We start from the raw sequence: 16184 nt of genomic DNA on the forward strand, positions 1-16184 counted from the left end.
AGAGAAATCATTGGTGGATACTTCGGAGCTTGATGATAAGATGGAGTTTAACTCAAATCTTGTAATTGTTGGAGAGGGTTTAAATGAATTTTGTTATGTTTATTATTGAATGTTTATGAGAAGATGGACTATAACTTAACTATAGAAATGTCTTCTTCTTCCTTGCTAATAAAAGAAGTGTTTTTTTTTAATTTAAAAATATATAATGGAATTATTATTGTGAATATTAAATGAAAATCATACTTTTTTTTTTCAATATACACCTATATTAAATAATTTTTGTTGCCATTGAAAACATTTTTTTGGCTAATTACATAGATTTTCTTGAAATCTTTATAGTCTTTGCATTTAATGTTTCAATCATTTTTGTATTAGGAGCTATGTAACATCAAATCATAAATATTTCATCAATTTTTTAATTTATATTTAACAATTCACATTGGGATATTTATGAGTTTGCTTTTATCATTAATTTGGTTAACTTGAATCATAAAAAAATATATTAAAATAGATTCCAAAATTTAAAAGGCATATGCAATATATATGAAATAATACATAGGAACAAAAACCGTTAAATTACTCATGAAATCGTCTATTCTTTGAATTTCAATATATATATTAATAAAAAAATTTAAAAATTTAGTGCAAGTTCATGTTGGTAGAGTACTTTAAATTTTTTTTATATGTATTAATAAATTCTAAATTACTTGATAAATAAAAATAAAAAAAGGCCCATGTTATTGTTGTCACTTATAGCTACTTTACTCTGTCTGAGAGGTTGTGCCCAATGAATGGTTCACATTCTTACACGTGTCATTCTCTTATCCCATCAATCACGGTTGTAATCTAAGATTCTTCAAGACAATCCAGCATTGTAGGGCTCTCTTAGCCCGTACATTTTTGTACCTTCATCATTATTGAGCCCAATTATTCCCTATTTTTTCAATAAATATATATATGCAAAGCAACATGTGCTATCTATTATTTTATAGGTACAACTTACAAATATTCATTAGTTATGATAACTTATATCGTCTTTTTAAAATATATCATGGGCGATTTGAAGACTTTTTTACCATGTAATCCTGAAAGGGAAGGATATATCACCTCTGATAATGATCCACATAGACTCAATAAATAATATTTCTACCCGGAATAGTGTATCGACAGTGTTGTTATAGTGTCTCAATACAGGGATTCAGTCTTGTACCTTGCCCATGCACTACTTGATAACACATCACTGGGCTAATTAGTTGTTTTTCTATTTTCATATTTCACTAAATCTATTGTTTCTATATATATATATATATATAATTTTAACATGAAACTGAATAATACAAAGTCGATATATTTTCCATGCACATGTAATGCATACTATATTCCTTTCATAACTAAAATAAATAGTTATTACTTAATTAAAAAAATTAATCAAATGTGCATCTTTGAGATTTATATGACTCATATTTTTTTATTTTATATCTCAATGTTATTATGTTCTTTATTTATGAAAATATATTACATATTTTGCCATTAAATTAAAGTGAGTAACAAAAAATCTATACCCATATAAGCATCTATATCAAACATACAAAAATATAAATACATATAACCCCTTGTTATTAGATTTTTTTTTTTTTCCATATGGGGGTATATATATTGATATCATAACTATTAACCTTCATTTCTATGCTTTTTATTAATATATATATATATATATATTAATAAACACAATCTTAGATAGACAAATGGTGGATTTCTTTATCAGAGAACCCAATGTTGATTCACTAAATTAATAGTTAATAAGAATTAATTAAACATTTGGAATCAAATCTCAGTCTTTGTGCTTGTTATCTAAGCACATGATATTATATATTAATTAAACAAGAGACTAGACTATCCTACTTAATTATTCTCATGCCCACTCTTCCTCTCTATCTGTTAAACTAAATTATTATTACTATTATTATAAATTATCATCAAAACCAATGAACATTCTTCCACATGGTGAAGTTTGAGACATAGCATCAACTTTCATGGTCTTCTGAGTTGTGATCTTCTCTTCTTGCATGGCTTTTGATATCTAAAGCTCAAAACCCTAGTATTCTTTCCTTATATCTAGGTACAAGAGCAGCACAAAACCCTAACCCTAACCCTAATATATATTCTCTGTGGTCCAATCTGTATAAATGAAAACCCTAATAAAAGTCATAGTGAGTTGCATTCCAAACACTAAGCTCTACTACCACTCTTAGAAGTTTGAACACACAAACACACCCACACTCACTAGCTAACAAATATATATGTTATCATCTTTGTAAAAAGTAGGCACTGGTCTTCATCCTTTGAACTTCCATATCTTTAGAATATCATATAAAATAGGCCAAATATATAGCTCATATACCTACCATAGTGGACATGTCGTGTGTATATATATATATATATATAACCTTAACAAATTATTATTATTATTATTATTATTATTATTATTATTATTATTATTATTATTAGACCTTTTACCTCTATATAGATATATATGACAACTAAGATAATAATGATACTCAAAATGATATATATATATATATATGGGATTACATCTTCTAGGGACGTCCCCAGAATCCATATCTGGGGACGTCCCTAGGAGCCGTTGGATTATTTGATCCAACGGCTCATGTAATATCCCAAAAAAACAAAATGGAATGGAACTTCACCAAAACCTGGCTCTTAGATCTCTCCGCATAGCGCCTCCACCGCAGCACCTCATCAACTACTCCCACCGTCTCCACCAACGGCTCCACCAAAGGCATCCATCGTCTTCGCCTCCACCAACGCGGCCTCCCCGTCGTCTGTACCAACGCTAGCTGCCTCATCCTCGTCTCCACGAACGCCTCCATCCCCATCTTTTGCCTCCACCAACGCCTTCTCCGGTGTCAAGGTTTAGATCCATCTCTCTATAGATCAACCAATATCTTTTTGTTGTTCTTCTTTCTCTGAACAATTGCTTTCTGATTGATTTGGGTGAAATGTTGTTAAGAATTGAGATGGAATAATATTTCATTTGATTTGGTGTTGACGAAAGGTTTATCCTGAAAATCAGGATGTTATTAGATGGAGATTGTTGCTATAAAGATGGGCTTTATTTATTTTTCTATTTATTTTTTGGTTAGTTTGTTGATGCATTTGTTTATTAACTCAGAGTTTGAATTTTTGTTTTATAAAAAAACAAAAAAATTGGAGAATCACCGCTTGACGAAAGAGTGGAACAATAAAATGGAAAACAATGAAGTCAATGGAATAATTTCTTTTAGAAGCAAGGGATCAGTCTAGTTCCCTTCTTTTGCTTTATCATTTCATTTTAGACTTTTGCACCATCTATCACAATGGTTTTAGAAGGAATTAAGAAAAAAACAATTAACAAAACAAAGCAGTCAGCTTGCAAGGAGTATAATTAAACTTGTACAACTTGTTCCGGTGTTTTTCTAACCAAAAACCAGAACAAATAATTAATACAGCTTTGAAGGAAAAGTAAGTACATTATGATGAGTATCAAATTTTGTATGTGAATGGCTTTTAATAAATAAACTCAAAAGAAACATCATGGAACACTCTATTGGTTGGACCATTTAAGGAAGTAGCTTACAATATAGTTAAATGTAAAAAAATATGGTCCCCAATCCCAATAGAATATACTAAACACCATAATTAAGCTAACATGTTATGGAATTTTACTCATGTCTCAAATTAGTAATCACGCATCCGATTTTTGTTAGTTTACTAACTTCGGGGTTACATGCAAGATTACTCGACTAACATTCTAAAGCCATATTTATGCAAATATAATCTTTAATTTATTCTGGATCTTTAAACTATATTTCTCTTTTTTGTAATATTGATTGGGCGATGTACAATGGATTTTCAAGATGCTCAAGTTGATCTTTATCTGATTTCCCACTTATTTCAATTATAAGCTTTAATATATTCTAATTAGTTGTAGTTTCCCTAATAGGATATCATGGCCGATACCATTGATGGGATAGATTTGAATGAGCTCGGGTTAAATGGAGAACGTGGTGGTCTAACACAAGAGAATGATAGCCAACAACTTGTAAATGAAGATGATTTGGCAACACAAGATGTTCAAGAATTGGCAATGAGTCCAAAGTCTCGAGATGGACAACAATTAGCAAAAATCCCATTTGTTGGTATGGAGTTTGAGGATGAGGAGGAAGCATTTCAATATTACTTGGATTATGCAAAGTCCAGAGGTTTTGGGGTAAGAAAAGGTCACGTGTATCGTTCATCTCGTTCTCAATTAATTACATGTCGACACTTTGTTTGTGATAAGGAGGGAACTAAGTTGACAGACAAAAGGCAACTGGGAAAAATTGTTCAAAGACGTAGAGATACAAGGACAAATTGCCAAGCTCGGATGGTAGTGTCAAAAATGAAGAATGGGTTATGGACAGTAAAGACCTTTGAAGATGTTCATAACCATCATTTACTAAGAACTCCTTCTAAGGTGATGAAGATGCGGTCTCACCGCCATATCAGTGTGACGTGTAGAAGTTTAATGGAGACATTGCATAAGAGTAGAGTGGGACCGAGCCAAATGTCTCGAATACTGAATGAAACACTTTCAAATACAGGGTCTGCATCTATTACCCCGAACGATTGTTCAAATCATTTGAGGGGAGTTCGAAGCAACAATATTGGGCAAGAATGCATGGCTATTGTTAAGTTTTTCAAGGAGAAAAAACTCAATGATGATTTTTTCTTTTTTGATATGGAGCTTGATGAGTTTGGTCAAACTAGATGTGTATTTTGGGCAGATGGAAGATCTAGAGTTGCATATTCAGAATTTGGAGATATTGTCGTTTTCGACACTACTTATCAAACAAATAGATTTTGTTTCCCCTTTGCTCCTTTTGTTGGAGTTAACCATCATAAGCAGTCTATTTTATTTGGTTGTGCTCTTATGGCAGATGAAAAAGAAGAAAGTTTTTTATGGGTATTTCAAACATGGCTGAAATGCATGCTAGGGAAACATCCACAAACAATTATTACAGATCAAGATTTGGCTATGGGGAATGCCATTGCACATGTTTTTCCAAATTCGGTCATCGGCTTTTGCTCTTGGCACATTGGGAGAAATTCAATGAAGTATTTAGTAGATTTGAAGAGCAAAGATGGCTTTTATGAGGGATTATACTAACTCGGTTGCATCTTAGTGAATCGATTGAAGCATTCGAGGATAGATGGGGGTGAACTTAAGGCAACATACAACATTGATGATAAACATTGGTTGAGTAGGATGTATGAAATTCGGAGCAAATGGGTTTCTCTATATTGGCAAGATACATTCACAGCAGGAATGACCACTACACAACGTAGTGAAAGTATCAACTCATTTTTTGATGGCTTTGTTAATGCACAAACCCCACTGGATGAGTTTGTTATGCAGTATGATAAGGCTTTGTTAGCTCGAAGAAATGTTGAAGAAAGCGAAGACTTCAAAACTTTGAATTCTATAGCTAACTTTTATACGGGTCATCCAATTGAGAGACATGCAGGAGAAGTGTATACAAGAGCTGTGTTTGATACGTTTCAAGCAGAATTGCGAGAAAGTGATAGTATGCTTGCTGAACGCATTCGAGATGGGTCCGATAATGCTAAATATGCAATTTGCAATCATGTTGTTGTATTTGGCAAAAATTGTATTGAAGATGCGGAACCTTACGCTATGTGCTCGTGTAAGAAGTTTGAGAGAGAGGGCGTGTTGTGTTGCCACATATTGAAAATATTTAAAAAAAAGGAGGTGCCGAAGATTCCCAAAAAATATATTCTACGTCGTTGGAGTATGGATGCAAGGTATCAGTCAAGTGTTATGATGGTTGAGACCCACAACAATGCCTTTACACCATTGATGAAGTGGAGTGCACAAAATATGTGTTTTCGTATTGCACAGAGTATATCATCTCTAGACATGTATGAGAAAATTATGCCTAAGCTAAATGACATATTTGAAATGGTTACTGAAAAGTCAAATGCACCAGAGCATACATTGCGCACCAAGCAAAATGAGGAAAATCAAGAGGTTATTGGTTCATGTTCTTTGCCTACCTTCTCATGTGATAATGATGTTTATGGGTCACACGTTAGCATTCTTGATCCAAAACCTGTCAAGAGCAAAGGGCGGCCAAGAGTAAATACAAGGATTAAATCTGGAATTGACCTTCAATTATCAGTCAAGAGGAAAAGGACTTGTAGTAGATGTGGGGAAAAGGGTCATTACATGACCACATGCACATCTGGTAAGTTGGTTTTTTTTAAGTGTTGTGTCATTTAGATTCTTATTTGCAATCATTTACTAATGAAACTTTTTATTTGTGAACACAGGTCAACCCTGAGCTACAAGAAAGAACAACTATTTCAAGCCACAATATTGGTCAATTGTTATGGTGTTTTCAGTTTACTTCTATTAATGGATGTTGAACCTGTACCCTTTTAATATGCAATTTTTCTTTTGTCAAAAAAATTCTTGTATTATTTTTTGAAACAAAATTATTTGCATGGTTACCTTTAAAGATGTTTTTTAGTTGTATATACTAACAGGTATTCATTAACCATTTGATAGAAGCACTGTGTGTATTTTCCTCCTGTGAGTGCTTGTGCTGAAATCTTTTCTTGTACATTTATTCTGATATAGAATGGAACTTGAACATAATCCATGTTTTACAATATTTTTGATGGATGTATTATTTCGGAGTTAGTTGACCCATTGAATGGTTTTGGCATATTGAATCCTGTGCGGCAATGGTTTACAACGTATGTTTGTGTTCTTGAATTTGCATTTGTCCTGAAGATGTCTTGAGATAATTTTGTGAAAAACTTCTCAAAGGATACAAACTTTTAATGCATGTCAAACTTTGAATTTGCATTTGTGCTGAATTTGCATTTGGTATATTGCTTTCTGGAATTTACAATGTGTTCTGGGTCATGAATCTCAAAAACTTCTATAATCTTTATATACCTAAACCATGACCAGCTGAATAAAGTTTAACAAGCAAAATGACCATTTTTAGACGACTTTCAGGCAACTAGTACACATCTTGATTCAATCTTGATTCAGTTATTCCTTAACTGAGTAGACATGTAATAAAGTCCACCTAATGTGTCTTTCAGGCCATAGTCCTAAGCCACCCAAGAAGCTGAAGGAGGGCAACATCCAAAATGGGAGATTTTCTCTCAAGCCTTGGAAATGACAAATCAAATCTTGTAAATGATCAACTTCATCCTCAATTAACCCAAGTGCAAGCAATAATAAACAAAATGCAACCCCTCTTCCCATAAACTATCCACATGTAATTTTCATAAATGTTAACCATCATATTTCAACTTTGCAACTTTGAAGGAACAGAAATACAACCAACTTTAAGGGAATGGCATTATACAAGAATATCACAACTATTCTTCGCTCCTTTTACTGCAAGAATGAAACAAAGTGGAATTGATAGTAAGGTCTTTCAAATTAAAGTATGCTATTGGTGAGTGTGTTTGCAATGAAAAAGAATATTTACATATCTCTATCAGGATGAACAAACTATAAAATCCATTGTACATCACCCAATGAATATTACAAAAAGGAGAAATATAGTCCTTTGATGATATTAAAGATTATATTTGCATAAATATGTCTTTAATTCCTTTGATGATCCAAAGGCACTGTGAAAGAATGCATCGAAATTCAAACAAATGCATCAAAATAAATATGTATCCAATTTTTGTTTTTTATAAAACAAAATTCAAACTCTGAGTTAATAAACAAATGCATCAACAAACTAACCAAAAAATAAATAGAAAAATAAATAAAGCCCATCTTTATAGCAACAATCTCCATCTAATAACATCCTGATTTTCAGGATAAACCTTTCGTCAACACCGAATCAAATGAAATATTATTCCATCTCAAAATTAACAACATTTCACCCAAATCAATCAGAAAGCAATTGTTCAGAGAAAGAAGAACAACAAAAAGATATTGGTTGATCTATAGAGAGATGGATCTAAACCTTGGCACCGGAGAAGGCGTTGGTGGAGGCAAAAGATGGGGGTGGAGGCGTTGGTGGAGACGAGGAGGAGGCAGCTAGCGTTGGTACAGACGACGGGGAGGCCGCGTTGGTGGAGGCGAAGACAGTGGATGCTGGTGGAGCCGTTGGTGGAGACGATGGGAGGCGTTGATGGAGGCGTTGGTGGAGACGATAGGAGCCGTTGGTGGAGACGGTGGGAGTAGTTGATGAGGTGCGCTGGTGGAGGCGCTTGCGGAGAGATCTAAGAGCCAGGTTTTGGTGAAGTTCCATTCCATTTTGTTTTTTTGGGATATTACATGAGCCGTTGGATCAAATAATCCAACGGCTCCTAGGGACGTCCCCAGATATGGATTCTGGGGACGTCCCTAGAAGATGTAATCCCTATATATATATATATATGGAATATATTATAAGTGTTGGTATTGAGACATATGCACACAAAAGCATGGAGAGTGAGGAACCCTAGAAAAGGAGAAGTTGCCTGCTGGTGAGGGAGCAAGAGAGTCACAGCTTCCAGTGAGAGCACCAGGCTATAAGTTCCCATGTCCATGCATGGGTTTATATATATATATATATATATATTTATGTTGTGAAATAAGGGGTTATTATATATATATATATATGTTGTGGTAGGTCATGTCAAATCATATCATGTCATGCTATGGAGTCATGTCAGGTCATGTCAGGTCATGTCATGGCAGTGAGTGACATGCATGGCCAAACCTCAGGCTAACATAAGACTCTTCTAGCTGGCTACTTCTTTGCTCATCTGAATTGTTTCAGGTTTCTGATTGAGCTGAGCTCAAACTCAAAGTAGGTGCAAAGTAGTGAGAAAGATGGTTGTTGAATCAGTGCCTGACTTCTTTGTACTCTCTTTTTTCTTTCACTGATTTGATTCTTTGTTTTCATGTGCTTCACTCACTGCTTCTCTTATATATATATATATAAGAGGTAATTCATGCTCAAGTTTCATATGATGGAAAGCATGCAGACCGTTGATCTTAATTCAATTGTTTTTATCATGGTTGTTCTATAAATAATTTATCTTTCCTGGCACTAGATTGATCTCTTGGTTTTATCAATATTAATGGCTAAAAAACTCTGTTTTTCACTCTGCTTTATTATTATTTTTTCAAAAAAAAAAAAGAAAAAGAAAATACATTATATAGTCCACATGTTATTTTTCAGTAAACTTTGAATAATCATAATAATTTCCCACAAAATTTCCGCCAACTAATTTTGAACAAAAAAAGTCTTCTCCATGGTACATTAATATATAAATTATATATTTAAAAAAATAAAACTAAAGAAAAGGTATATGAAAGAGAGAGAGAAAGCCCGGGTTTCGAGGAAAGAGAAACTGGGCCCAGAGAAGTGCTTTTTGACTGAGACCGGGCCATGAGTTGGGCCTGGCCCGTGGGACCCATAGAAGGCCCTTCACTTTTTTTTTTTTCAATTTTCTTATTTCCTCATAAAAAATTAAAAATAAAAAAACTGTTTATATAAGTGGGGCCCACATTCACATCCTGCGGGCCCCCTCTCCAAAAAACCCTAATCGGGTTCAAACGTCGTTTTCGGTCCGAGTGGGCCCGCGGGCCGGCGTGACTCTTGCCGGCCCTGTCCGCTGACGTGGCAGTCATCCGGACGGCACGCGCACTCAGTGCGTCCTCTTCCCATGCGCTCCGGTCCAACCCAGTTACACTATTCCAGACACGTGTCACTTTCTCTATCGCCAACCAAATCTACCTTAACATTTACATGCATTCATTCTCTCTTTTTATCAACGTTTTATCAAAATTGATTTTGTAAATTATACTCCTTTGTTAGCATTAATTATGAGCTTACTGATGTGAACAATCTCTTCAAATAAACATTGACAAGCATCCATTAAAAATAAATAAACAAATAAATAATTCCATAAAAAAACATAAACTAAATTCCAAATTATAAAATTAATTTTTTTTTTAAAATAACATATATATATATATATATAAATAAACCTACTCTCATGAGTCATGATGCATGTCTCTCAACCCTAGTAAAGAATGACATATGCAATGCATCATGCATCACTAGCAAGGAATAAACCCCTCTTTCTCTCTCTATATATATATATATATATATAATAAAATACACATAATGAGAGAGAGGCCATAAATCAAGGCCTTAAGTTCCGGAAAGTGGGATTTCATTGCTTCCGTAGAATAAATACATCATATAATAATATACAATGTACATATATATTATATAAGTTGATATAAAAATATAAAAATATGGAGTATATATTATATATATGGAGGTGGTGGGGGGGACACAACTTTACACGTAAATCAAAGTGATGAATCCAAGCTTGTCCTTGGAGCCATAATGATTGCCTTTGAACCTTGGAATGAGTACAAGAGACCAACACACAAACACACACACATATATATACACACATAGACAGAGTCCTTTATTCCTTTTTCATTCCCCCAAGTTCCAACTTCCAACATCTCTCTCTCTCTCTATTCCCACACCATCATCCATTAATTCCATTTTACTATTTCTTAATTATTATCATATATCCTTTTCTTATATATATATTATCTCACTTCTCATGTCATACATCTACTTGTAATATTATATATATGTGTGTGTTCATTGCTAGCTAGGGTTGATAGATAGCTCAAGGACATTAAATTATGTCATACTATATATTCCATTCTTCTCTTTATATTTGCATGCCATTATGTGTGTCACTATGATAATTCAAGGCTACATATTTTCTAGTTTAGGGTTCATACATGCATATATATATATATATATATTTATGTATGTATGTATTCATATATAGGGTTGATTGATATATAGATCAAGTACATGATAATCATTTAAGCATGAGTTGGAAGGGTGTATATTAGATCGATGTATCCTAACAAAGATCATCAGTTTTTAATATATAAAAAAGAAAAGAAATAAATAAGATTAGTTAATTCATAATATAAGAATAACTTAATTTAATGAAAAAAAAAACTCTATTTTATATATTATCAAAGTAATTAAAGCGTATAATCATATTTGATTAGTTGTCATAAGATGATTAACGTGCATGGACCCAAGGATCATTATTACCATCACTTGTCAAACAGAGTGATGTTTAAATATTAGTGATAATAAACCCAATATTTTCTTGAATAATAATAAACCCAATATCCTTGATTAATTACTCATTTAATTATGCTTTACAATGATCAAATCTTAAGGATTCTTAAGTTAAACTTAAATAATGAAAAATTCATAGCCATGGCACATGCATATGTCAATATACATATATGATTGCATTCACTAATGGATTCCACAAAGCAATTTGTTTAAATAATTAGACATTGTGGATTTGGTCACATCATAATAACCAAGTAGAACACTAATTGAGGTCACTATTTAACATATAAATATATAAATATTATCATATATATATATAGGATTTCTCTTTCTATGTCTCAAATTAATTACAGATGTAGATTAGGGCATTGTCTCTATCCAAAAGGAACTTTTGGATTCTCATATGATTGCATTCAGGGTATAGGGCTCCTACTCCATCTTCTCATTCTCCAATACATATATATTTCTCTCTCATTTATATATATGCATATAATATTATCTCAATATGATCCAAAACTTACAATAATTGTCCGACATATTTACTATTGCATTGGAAATTTTGGCTCTAATTGATTTTGATATTATTAAAATAAATTCAATTAATTGGATTTAAATAAATAACTTTTTTCTAGGGTTAGAAGTTTAATTAGTTCTATTGGGTGGGTTTGTCTAACCTTAATATATATAAACGGGACATGAGTTTGATATTTTTTTCCCCCAAATTTATTATATAATATGTATGTACATAACATTTGAAATCATATGAAATTATTATTAATATCTTTAATATATTTTAATTTAGATTAATAGTAAAATTAAGATAATAGGCAAGACATAGTGTTAGTATCCTTGGATCTTAACTAGAATAGATTGGCATTCCCCATCTAGAACTAGTTACATTGTCATCTCTATTCTTATTAAGCTCTACATATACCATAAAATTCGACAAATAAATCAAATATATCAACGATTATGCTATTAAGCATTGTATATTATAAGGTAAAATTTCCAATCAACCTAAATAAAAGAAATTAAATATGCATATATTATACTTTGATAAATATTATACTTGTATGTATATCTCCCAAAAAAAAAAATACTAAGAAGAACCATTTTACTCTCACTCCTCCATTCTAATCTCATTACCAAAATATAAAATTAGACTAACAATAAATTAATCATAATATATATTTATAAAAGGGTGGTGAAAAAAAATTATTATAGAACGATCCGTGCAATAGTCAATAAATTTGTTTCTCTTGTAGAAGATCAAGATAGTAAATTTATTTCATATGTCGAAAGTTGAGAGTTTAACTCCTGCTTGTATCTATTGTTAAAAGTGTTAGTGCAACCGCACTAGTTATTGGCATGATTTGACACCTAGACCAAGTGACGTGGCAACCAAGGTGACAAAGCATAATTGATGATGTGGCAAGCATGGTGACATGGCAAGGAGACTTGGAGTGCAAGGCAAACATCTTGAAGATCTTGATGGAGCTATTTTTTTAGTAAGTCTCAACATGGAGCCAAATATCTTGAAGATCAGGTGAAGCTATCTTAAAGATCTTGGTGGAGTTATTTTTTTGGCAATGCATTACTAACTTGAAGACAAGATCATATCGAGACCATATTTAGATGATTTGATTGAAGACTAAATATGGTGGAGCTTAATTAAGGAAAGATCTATTCATGGTGTGAATGAAGGAGATATGATTTGAAGAATCCTTGATGAGAATCATTGAAGTCTATTAACTAGAAGATTTGAGGACCAAACTTGGGTGAATTGAAGATCAAGTTTGGAGAATCTTTGAAGACCAAATTTAGTAGAATTTGGCAAGTTTCATGGAAGACGCACAAGGGACGTGCGCCCTTGCGAGGGGACTGCGTGATGAGGAACCCGAGGGAGGTAGGCTAGTTGCCGGCGATCGGGATCGGGAGATTTGGGTCGCATCGACTCGGACTAAGCATGGCCGGGAGGTTGATGGGTCTTGAGGTCGTCCGCAAGCGTAACGGAACTCGATCAGTCGTGATCGAGGGCACGTATTGCAGACTTATGTTACAACGGGGAGTTGCAATGACTAATTTCAGCAGGTTTTTTAAATTAGTAGCAGCGGAGATTCTAAAAGAGGTATGTCTTATATTTGGGGCGTTGAGGCGTCTATATAAAGTCTACCTTGCTCGTAGATTGTAAGGTGTGACTCTTGGGGAACTCTTCGAGGAGAGGGTGTGAGCACTGGGACAATCTAGAGAGGGTAGTGTTCATTATTGTTGAGTGAGTGAGTGACGAGTGTTTTTGTACTTCATGTATTTTCACCCTCTTTTAGTGGATTGTTTTTCTCCCAGGGCACTGGGGACGTAGCGAGAGGAAGCCGACCCGGGTTACCAAACTCGTGTGTCTCCTTCTTGTTTGGTTTGTGTGAGTTTTTCTTTGAGTGTTGTGAGTGTTCACTAAACCACAAACCACATCGCCGGAACTAACAAAAAGAAAAATAAAAATAAAAACACAAAAACACACTTTAACAATACTAAACCACACATGCAAAAATTTCCCACCAAACATGAAATCTATTACACTCCCACCCACAAACATCCCTTTCACTCTCTCTCTCTCTCTCTTTCTCAGTTGTCCCTACTACTCTCTCCTTCCTATATATTAAACAAGAGCCCACCATTCCTCCACCTCCACCTCCTCCTCCTCCTCCTCCTCCTCCATCATCAACCTCCACTTCCCATTTTCAAACAATTTTAACCATGATTCAAGAACTCCTCACCGGAGTTGTCCTAAATGATCCAAAGTTTTCCTCTAATTCCATCCCTTCTTCTCTTCTCATCCCTTCTCCTTCTCCTTCTCCTTCTCTTTCTCCTTCTCCCTCTCCTTCTCCTTCTCCTTCTCCCTCACCTTCCCTTCCTCCATCCACAGACAACCACCATCATCACAACCACCACCGTGAAAACCTCCGGTGTCCTCGCTGTGACTCCTCCAACACTAAGTTCTGTTACTACAACAACTACAACCTCACTCAACCTCGCCATTTCTGCAAAACTTGCCGCCGTTACTGGACCAAAGGTGGTGCTCTCCGCAACGTCCCCATCGGCGGTGGCTGCCGGAAAACCAAACCCTCTCTTTCACCCTCCCCCTCCCCCTCCTCCTCCTCCTCCTCATCCCTCAAGTCTATCCCTTCCAAACCAAAACTCCCTTCCTCTCTTGAGCATGACTTCTCTCCCAACCCTCTTCTCTGGCCTTCTCCTTCTCTAACTCTCCTCACTTCCACCCCCTTCAATAACCCTAACCCTAACCCTAATAATATCTTCAACCTTGACTTCCCTACCACTACTACTACCACTAATGAAGTCTTGTTTACTGCTAATGATCAACTTCAAGAACTCTACCAAAGGCTACGTTCATCTGCAACAACTCATCTCAGTGATCATCATCATCATCTTCATGGTTTCATGGGTTCTAGTGCTGTTTCTGCTTCTTTAATGGCTTCTTCTCTTTCTACTCCAATGACTACTACTACTACTACTTCTTCAACTGCTACTATTCCTACCATTTTGGAATCTGTTGGAGTTTCTGCTGGAGATTTTACTTACTGGAATCCAACAATTGCTTGGTCTGATCTTCAAACAAGCAATGGTGCATTCCCTTAATATTAGTTTATATATCATCAGTTTGTCTTTGTTTAGTATCTTTGTTGTTCTTTTTTTTTTTCTTCTTTTTTCTTTGTTTGGTTGTGTGCATGCTTTAATATGAGATCAATATTTAAACAATGTTTGCCTTTATTTATTTATTTATTTTCTTTCTGTCTTTAAGTACTATATATCTCTGAACTTCTTATCATTTTTAGAGGAGAAAAAGAAAAGAGTGAAGTGCTTTTGTTTGAATGAGAAGAACTAAAGTAGAGATTCTTTTTAGTGGTGGGTTTTGCATAGATAGAAAGAGCTGATGAGACATTAACATTGCTTTGCTTTTCTTATGACAATTGGAAGACTACCTTCTTTTCTGTCTCTCTCTCTTCATATATCTTTGCTTTTTTTCTATTTATCACTCCCTTGAAACTTGGAGCTCATATATTCTCCACCCAATCTCTCTCTCTCTCTTTTTTTTTAATGTATGATATATTATCAGATATAATTTAATTATTGAACTTTATTTGTGTATGCAAGGTACACAAGTTTGAGGAACTATATTTGGGGCAAAAGAATAAATTTTAAAAAGAGTTAACTTTTTAGATATTATGATTTCCCTTATTAGGATAAAAAGTTGAGCTTAATCTGAAAGTTTGAAGCTATGATTTGATGTAAAGAATTTGGTAGAATATTTGGATTTTGTTCTTCTGAGAATAAAGATCTATGGGTATACAAATTAGAAAGATGGAATCATGGGATGTAATTCCCTTCATGATGTGCATTTATATGATCAGCCAAAATATGGAATTTATATTCATTCTTGACTTGTTTTTCTTATCAAAATTGGATATTTGATATTTAATATTGTTTTTGTTATAAATAAATATTATAATGGATGCCTACTGCAGCAAATCATTGTAGCAGCCGCAATACTGTAACAGCCGGCGTTACTATACCAACTTTTAGATGTCACTGTAGCAATAGAGTTTTAAGATGTAAGTCTCTTTCAAATTAAATTATTTTAGATGAATTGGATTGGGTACATGAGTTAATAGATTTTGTTAATATATTAAAAAGATATATATATATATATATATATGAGTTGATGAGTCAATGGACTCTTGGTCTACTGACATTAAATCCTTGACTAGGGTGTTTATTTGGAGGAGGACTTATGCTTATAGAGTTCGCATAGTCCATATCCTCTTCAAATAGAGTACTTGTTAGTTTGTTAAAAAGAAAACAGAAAAAAAAATTAATGAATCAGTGTTGGTTAACTCATCGTTTAGCACATTATATTTCTTATAATTTTTGTTTTTAATTTTTATA

At 33.8% G+C, this 16184-nt stretch overlaps 2 protein-coding genes across 2 annotated transcripts; both read left to right on the forward strand.

The window, feature by feature from the left end:
* The first annotated feature begins 4426 nt into the window (after positions 1-4426).
* LOC120277796 (protein FAR1-RELATED SEQUENCE 5-like) lies at positions 4427-6558 on the forward strand. The gene is made up of 3 exons (XM_039284635.1): positions 4427-4994; positions 5226-6308; positions 6394-6558. Exons 1-3 carry the CDS (start codon positions 4427-4429, stop codon positions 6402-6404), a joined length of 1662 nt encoding a protein of 553 aa, XP_039140569.1. The 3' UTR covers positions 6405-6558.
* A 7313-nt stretch (positions 6559-13871) lies between these two features.
* Positions 13872-15007, forward strand: LOC120277916 (dof zinc finger protein 4-like). The gene has a single exon (XM_039284782.1). It carries the CDS (start codon positions 13977-13979, stop codon positions 14874-14876), a length of 900 nt encoding a protein of 299 aa, XP_039140716.1. The 5' UTR covers positions 13872-13976; the 3' UTR covers positions 14877-15007.
* The last annotated feature ends 1177 nt before the right edge of the window (positions 15008-16184 follow it).

Source organism: Dioscorea cayenensis, chromosome 15 (genome assembly GCF_009730915.1).
Source record: "Dioscorea cayenensis subsp. rotundata cultivar TDr96_F1 chromosome 15, TDr96_F1_v2_PseudoChromosome.rev07_lg8_w22 25.fasta, whole genome shotgun sequence".
Lineage (NCBI taxonomy): Eukaryota > Viridiplantae > Streptophyta > Magnoliopsida > Dioscoreales > Dioscoreaceae > Dioscorea > Dioscorea cayenensis.

Excerpts from the sequence above, each read along its gene's own strand:
- LOC120277796 (XM_039284635.1), top strand. The coding sequence starts at position 4,427 with ATGGTAGTGTCAAAAATGAAGAATGGGTTATGGACAGTAAAGACCTTT. Across the intron at positions 4,995-5,225 it reads GGCAGATGAAAAAGAAGAAA|TGAATCGATTGAAGCATTCG; the intron begins GTTTTTTATGGG and ends GTTGCATCTTAG.
- LOC120277916 (XM_039284782.1), top strand. The coding sequence starts at position 13,977 with ATGATTCAAGAACTCCTCACCGGAGTTGTCCTAAATGATCCAAAGTTT.